This window comes from Carlito syrichta, unplaced genomic scaffold (genome assembly GCF_000164805.1).
Source record: "Carlito syrichta isolate Samal-C Ts95f unplaced genomic scaffold, Tarsius_syrichta-2.0.1 Scaffold305575, whole genome shotgun sequence".
NCBI classification, from domain to species: domain Eukaryota; kingdom Metazoa; phylum Chordata; class Mammalia; order Primates; family Tarsiidae; genus Carlito; species Carlito syrichta.
The window spans coordinates 92,398-99,714 of NW_007249671.1; the positions used below are offsets into that span (position 1 = coordinate 92,398).

Consider the following 7,317-nt stretch of genomic DNA (forward strand, 5'->3'; position numbering starts at 1 on the left):
GTAGAGTCATGCACTGGGCATTTTGGCCAACATGAACAGCATATACAACAATGGTCTCATAAGATTACAATACTATATTTTACTGTGCCTTTTCTATGTTTAGATATGTTTGAATGCACAAACACTAACCATTGTGTTATAATTGCCTACGGTATTCATATGCTGTACAGGCTTGTAGCCTGGAGCAATAGGCTATACCACACTGCTAGGGTGTAGTATTTAGGTGTGTGTAAGTACACACTATGATATTTGCACAATGATCAAAGCTGCCTAATGATGCATTTCTTGGAATGTATCCCTGACATTAAGTGATGCATGATTGTATTTTTTTTTTTTTTTTGAGTTGGAGTCTCACCCAGGCTGGAGTGCAGTGGCATGCTCACAGTCACCGCAGCCTCGAGTAGACTTCCAAGTAGCTGGAACTACAGGTGCACACCACCATCCCTGGCTAATTTGATTGTATTCTTTATCTTATGCAAAGACCCTCTCATTTAAAGATTGTGGGTGGGAGTCAAGAGTCAGACAGGTGTTCTGTTTTAACCTCCACCACAGGTACCACATGGAATGGGAACTTGATGAGGAGTCAGGAGGCCTAGTTTCTTGTTCCCTACCTGCTGTGAACTTACATTGTGACCAAGGCTAACATTACTCAATTGATTACAAGCTCTATTTCCTGCAGAGTACTAGTTTTGATGTTTTCTATAGTAGACTAGGGGTGGCAAATTATTTTTGCTCTCCTACCCAGTTCTCTCTGGAATATTGGCTTGTGAAGAATTCTGAGGCACAATTCAGACACTCAGCAAGTACTTTTAGATCCACTTTCCTTTAAAAGATTAAGAACAGGCTGGGCTTGGTGGCTCAGCCTGTAATCCCAGCACTTTGGGAGGCTGAGGTGAGTGGATTGCCTGAGTCCGTGGTTTCGAGACCCACCCGGGCAACTTGGCGAGACCTCGTCTCTACACTAAATAAAAAATTAGATGGATGTGGTAGCACATGCCTGTAGTTCTTGCTACATGGAAGGCTGAGGCGAAAGAATCGCCGGAGCCCAGCAGGTCGAGACTGCAGTAGCCAGGAGCGTGCCACTGCACTCCCGTCTGGGTGACAGAGTGAGACTCCAACTCAAAAAAAGAAAAAAAAAGTTTAAGAACAATCTGAGTAAGCAATCTAAGTAACCTCATCTCCTTAATCTGATAATGGACATATTGGATGCATTGGCAGATTCAAGTTCAATATAGAGATATTTGTTTAAATTAAGGCAAAAAACTGAATTTTTGAATCACAATCCAAAAGCAAAACTCTATCCAAGGAAATAAATTTCTGTCCCTCACAAACTGTGATTTGTTTACCTTTTAGGAGTTTTAGTTTGCTTATCTGTACAATGTTGTTAATGATGATGATAATACATGCATACCTTCTTGGGTTCTTTGAAGATGAAGTGAGGTCAAGTGTGTGATGTATGTTTAATAGTGTTTGGTACATAGTTGGCACTTCATACATTTTTTTTTGAGTCGGAGTCTCACTCTGCCACCCAGGCTGGAGTGCAGTGCCATGCTCGTGACCACTGCAGCCTCAACCTGCTAGGCTCAGGTGATCTTTGCACCTTAACCTTCCAAGTAGCTGGAACAACAAGCCTGTGCCACCAAGCCCAGCTAATGTTTTGATCTATTGTAGAGATGAGGTCTTACGAAGTTGCCCAGGCCAGTCTCGAACCCCTGGTCTCAGGCAATCCTCTTGCCATAGCCTCCCAAAGTGCTTGGATTACAGGCTTGAGCCACCGTGCCTGACTGGCGCTTCATAAATATTAACTCTTTATGTTTATGCTCTTACTCATATTGGTGATGATATTCTGGAGCCTGTTTCCAGAAGAATATGTGTGCATAGAAACTTTTGCTTACAATTTCAGGGAAGTCTTGGACCTCCTGAAGGAAGTCTAAGGTCACACTCAGATGTCTGAGGAAGGTATTTCTTGTTAGACCACTCTCCAAGATTGAGACCTTTTGAGTAGAGACTTACACTTCTTATAAATTAATTAAACTCAATTGTGAAGTAAAGTAAGACTTAAGGTAGGGAGTGATTGATAACAATTAAGGATTAGTAGAAAAGGCATCTACCTGTATCTGAATATGCATTAAGTATTATGTGTAATTGTATGCTATCTAGTGAGGTGGTCTCTATTGTGCTGTTACTGCTTTATTTGAGCATATTAAAAGTTTTAGCAGACTAGTGCTAGACGTGATGGCATACACCCAGGAGTTTGAGTCCAGCCTAGGTAACATTGTGAGACTTTGTTTCTTTCTTCTTTTCATTTTTTAAATTGCGATATATAGTTTATTTAGAAAATAAATTAGAGAGAAAGAAAGAAAAGATTCACCTCCCCAAGGTAGGGGAGGGGGTCAAAGCTTAGGGAAACATGACCCTGTGAGACCTTGTTTCTAAAAATAAATGAGTTAACAAATGAATGAATGAATTAGTAGACTAGAATGGAATAGATTGGAATTTTTCACCAGAAAGGGGAGGCTACAAACAGAGCACATGGTACTTCTTCCTGTAATGATCTTATAAAATTGGTGATTACTACATCTATCTTTAAGGCAAGGGCTTCTTAGATCCTTACTGATTCTGTGGTACTGAGGTATCCCTTCATTTTTGAGACAGCTATGAAAGCAGAGGCTGTTTTCCAATGATTTCTGTTCTGCATGCCGTAGTTGTATGCTCCCTTGTTGTCATGTCATTCAGCTTAGAATACTCATTGACTGATGCATCCTTCCTGCCTTTGGACAGAATGATATTACAACTGTAACCAAAGAAGGAAAAATTCTTCTAACAAATCTAGAAGTGCCTGTCACCGAAGTTGTCAGTTCAAGACTAGAACGTCATCAGCAAATAAGTGGTGACTGGCAAACTATTAATAAGTGAGTACTCCCTTTTTGGATGAGTTACTTATTTTATATTTTTGCAAGACAATAATACACTTTTGCTGCAATCTGTTAAGTGTGAAAGTATTCCTGGACCTCTGGGAAAGCTTAGAATTTTGTAGGTTGTCCCACAGAGGGTAGTTTGCTTGTAGGGGAGATTCTGTGGACATTGATTGTCTCTACCTGAGTCAGGTGTCATGGGCTATGGCTTTGCCTGTAATTCTTAAAGGCCATACTAGGTTTATCTACGTACCTACAAAACAGTTGGTTGTTTTCAAATAATTCTTTAACTCTTCTTGTTAAGATTGCTGACTCAAGTACATGATATGGAAACAGCTTTTGATGGATTTTGGGAAAAACACCAATTAAAAATGGAGCAGTATCTGCAACTATGGAAGTTTGAGCAGGATTTTCAAAAGGTTTGTCAAAACATTTATTTGTACATTTATTTTCATTACGCCAGAGGTTCTTACTCCTTGATCATCAGTAATTCAGTCTTGCAAGATACCCATTTTTATCTATGGAGAGAAAGAAAAGAGGCACATATACATGAACCCTAATTTAGACTGAAGAAACCTCCGCTAAAATTCTAAGACTTCTATTTTTCTGACTTACTCATTATTTCTATGATAAAGTACCTAAGCACCAACATATATGATAGGGACAAAGTTGCTCTTTATCTTGAAATTTGTTATTCAGATTTATCTTAGATCTAAAGAGGTTTCAGACTATGGGATAGCTTTCTAAGTTTTACATGTCGTATACCTATGTTGACCATATTTAATGTGATCTAACAGACTCTTTCACGAACTTACTTTCCGAAGGATCAAAGGCAATCTTATTCCTTTTCTCTCTTGCATGTACACAGCTTGTTTTCTGCTCATGAGTGACTTACTTGATTGTTATTTCATTTGCTCAAGCAGTTAGGTTTAGAAGAAGTACTATATTCTGGACATAGGTAGGGCTCAGTTACTACCAGTCCTTTCCCTTCTTTGATTCAAACAGCTTTTGAAATGCCATGTTCTCTATGAAACTTTCCTTAAAGAAAGAAGGGGTCACGTTGCTCCTGGTCCTTCCAGGCATTTATGCCTTGCCCCCCTCTTCAAACAAATACACACAAATAGCATTTTTTTCTGAATATATTATGTAGGTACTTACATGTTAATTTGCATCCACAGTCCTGTGGTTAAATTCTGTCCCCCTTACTCATCGATTGCTGTCTTTAATCTGTATTGTTGTTTGTCTTAGATTGTAATATCTCTGACATGGTCTGTATCTCCTAACGACATGTAGATGAGTTCTATATGCTTAGCAACTTACCTTTTTAAAAATTTATTTGGAAATTCAAACTTACAGAAAAGCTACAAACATAAGAAGAATAGAAAAACTCATATACTTATTCCTCGGATTCACTTAGTGACAATATTTCCCCCATTTGCTTTATCTTTTGTATTCTCTACTTCATATGTTTACAAATAATGTTTTTTCTGAAAAATACTATATTTTCTGAGCTACTTCAGAGTGAACTGCATACATGATGACCCTTTCTTCCTAAATAGTTCTGTTTTTTCCTTAATAATAGGGATATTCTGTTATATAACCATAGTATAGTTATCAAATTCAGTACATTTGACACTGATGTAATACTTTTATATGATCTACTGTGAATATTCCAGTTTTGTTAGTTTACTCAATCAAGTCCTTTATAGCATTTCTTTTCCCTCCAGAATAGGAACCAATCCTATCTAGGGTCCAGTCTTATGTTAAGTTGTCTTGTTTCTTTAGTCTCTTTGAATCTAGAATATTTGCACGGCCTTTTTTTTTTTGGTCTTTTAGGACATTGACATTTTGAAGAATATATATTTTTAGGAAATAAAATGTTCTTTATTTGGAGTTTGTCTGACATCTTCTCATAATTATTTTTAGTGTGTATGACCAGCTTTCTAGTGGTCATACACACTAAATATAGTTATGTGTCCTTTTCAGGTTGTCGCATCTGGAGGTGAATGATACCCATCAGCCCCTTATGACTGATGCGGATTTTGATTACCCAGTCAGTGTAGTGCTGAATTTCTTCACCTTAATGTTACTTCCCCCTACCTTGTAACTTGTAGGAAATGTGTGGAGAGAAAAAAAGTTTGTTTTTTTGAGTGGGAGTCTCACTCTGTTGCCCAGACTAGAGTGCAGTGGCATGCTCCCGGCCACCGTAGCCTCAACCTGCTGGGCTTCGGTGATCCTTCTGCCTCAGCCTTCCAAATAGCTGGAACTATAGGTGCACACTACTATGGCCGGCTAATTTTTGATTTATTGTAGAAACGAGGTCTCGCCAAGTTGCCCAGGCTGGTCTCGAACCCACGGGTTCAGGCAATCCACTCGCCTCGGCCTCCCAAAGTGCTGGGATTACAGGCTGAGCCACCGAGCCTGGTCTGTGGAGAGAAAATTTAAGGTCATGCAAGTATTCTGCTCCTCATCAAAATGTCTCCATAGATTTAACATCAATTGATGATTCTTCCCTAGATCAATCTTTACTATGATCTTTGATAGTTGCAAAATGATGATTTTCAGCCCCAGTGTCTACTCTTTATTTACCAGTTCACACTAGGCATTCTACTGAAGAAAGAGTCTTCCCTTCTCTGCATTTATTTATTTTTTTTGATTCATAGATTCTATGTTTTTTGACAGTTTATTATTCATTGCAGTTATTAGCTATTTTGGTGTTTCAAATTGCTTATATATCTTTGTGACATGTCCTAACATTTTAAAAGATCATTTTCTTACATGCTGGCATTAAAAAGATATTCCAAAGTCACCTTATATCTATTCTGCCTCAACCTTGAAATAAGGCATTTTCCTGAGGAGCCCCAGTTTCATTTTCTGGGAAATGTTATTAAAGATCAAGATCGGCCAGGTTCGGTGGCTCAGCCTGTAATCCCAGCACTTTGGGAGGCCGAGGTGAGTGGATTGCATGAGCCTGCAGATTCGAAACCAGCGGGGGAAACTTGGTGAGACCTTGTCTCTACAATAAATAAATTAAAAAAAAAAAGATTAAGATCCACGTGCCAGGTATGGTTATTGCTTTGGAGGGTCTTTGATTCTAGGATCATTCATCATATTTGTGGGGAATATATACACATACACATACATACTTACATGTATATATACATGCAAAAACATGTCTACATGTATATACCTGAATACATACTTAGTGATTGTTTCTAAATCATGTGTACATGATGATTTCTAGGAGGTTAAATTTTAACAGTTTACATCTATTTTTGTAAATATAAAAACTGAAATTTTTTTCCATATGTGCAACTTCTCCATATTGACTTTCTTGTTTAAAAAGCATTTCTTGTAAAACTTGGCCATAAAGAGAAAATGCTTAATTATTTGTTTTGAAAACTTCTTTATTTCCTATTTTTAGCTTGTGACTGAAGCTGAATTTTTACTAAACCAGCAAGCAGAGCTGGCTGATGTAACAGGGAATATTGCCCAAGTAAAACAAAAAATTAAAAAGTTGGAAAGCTTAGATGAAAATTCTCAGGTAAGATGATGTTTTAGATGTTCAGTATATTTATGGAGTATAATAGTTATGTTTTGGTGGGATTGCATAGTATAAACCCTTATTATGAATTCTTCATGGCAAAACTCTGTATACTAGGCACAATGATATTCATCTATATTTTGTCTTGTTCAGTGTGGGCCGGGGATGGCATTGCAGGTGTGTTGTGTATTTGTAAAGGGAGGCCTCTGAGATAATAATGTAAGGAATAAGAGCATATATTATTTTGGAGAAGCTAGAAAAATGTCTATCAAGTATGGTATTCAGTGCTTGGAAATGTTAGAAAAATACAAGAAAGCAATTTTTAATTTTTTTATTATTATAAAGATGTGAGGTACAATTCAGGGTTAGGTATACAAACCTTAATGATGCAGGTTCCCTTGTTGATGAGGTGTGCCCCTCCCTCCCCTTACATTTTCCCTCAACTGTCAATTCCACCCCCCTCCCCTGACAGTTTCCCACTACTGCGAATCCCTTTCTTATAGTATTATAGTAACGACACAATTTTTAAATGCTCACTATTTGATATATACAATTGAACCAAATGTAGATTCATGCAGACAGACCTACTTAGTTTTTTTTAAAAAACGTATTTTCCTATTGAATTTAGTAGACACAACCAGAATAGCAATAGTGCACAAACAGGGCCAGATGTGCCATGCATGACTGGCTAGGCATGGTATGGCCTGAATTGTATGGGGTAAAAGTATTCAACAAGAAGACAGCTATGAACTAGGACAGGTAGATTTATTAGAGGAAAGATAGTTGTAAAGTGTACAAGCTGAATAACTACAAGAGGGTCTGTTGCTTGCTGCCCTACTTAGTCTTTTTTTTTTTTTT

At 37.8% G+C, this 7,317-nt stretch overlaps 1 protein-coding gene across 6 annotated transcripts in view; it reads left to right on the forward strand.

Annotated features, from left to right (window-relative positions):
* The window catches only part of MCF2 (MCF.2 cell line derived transforming sequence), a 114,377-nt gene that overhangs the window by 69,264 nt on the left and 37,796 nt on the right, over nt 1–7,317 (forward strand). For all 6 annotated transcript variants that reach the window (XM_021714296.1, XM_021714297.1, XM_021714298.1 and 3 more), the window contains 3 exons: nt 2,782–2,912; nt 3,220–3,334; nt 6,340–6,459. In XM_021714296.1, the coding sequence (XP_021569971.1) occupies nt 2,782–2,912; nt 3,220–3,334; nt 6,340–6,459 (366 nt within the window). The remainder of the gene's footprint in view (nt 1–2,781; nt 2,913–3,219; nt 3,335–6,339; nt 6,460–7,317) is intronic.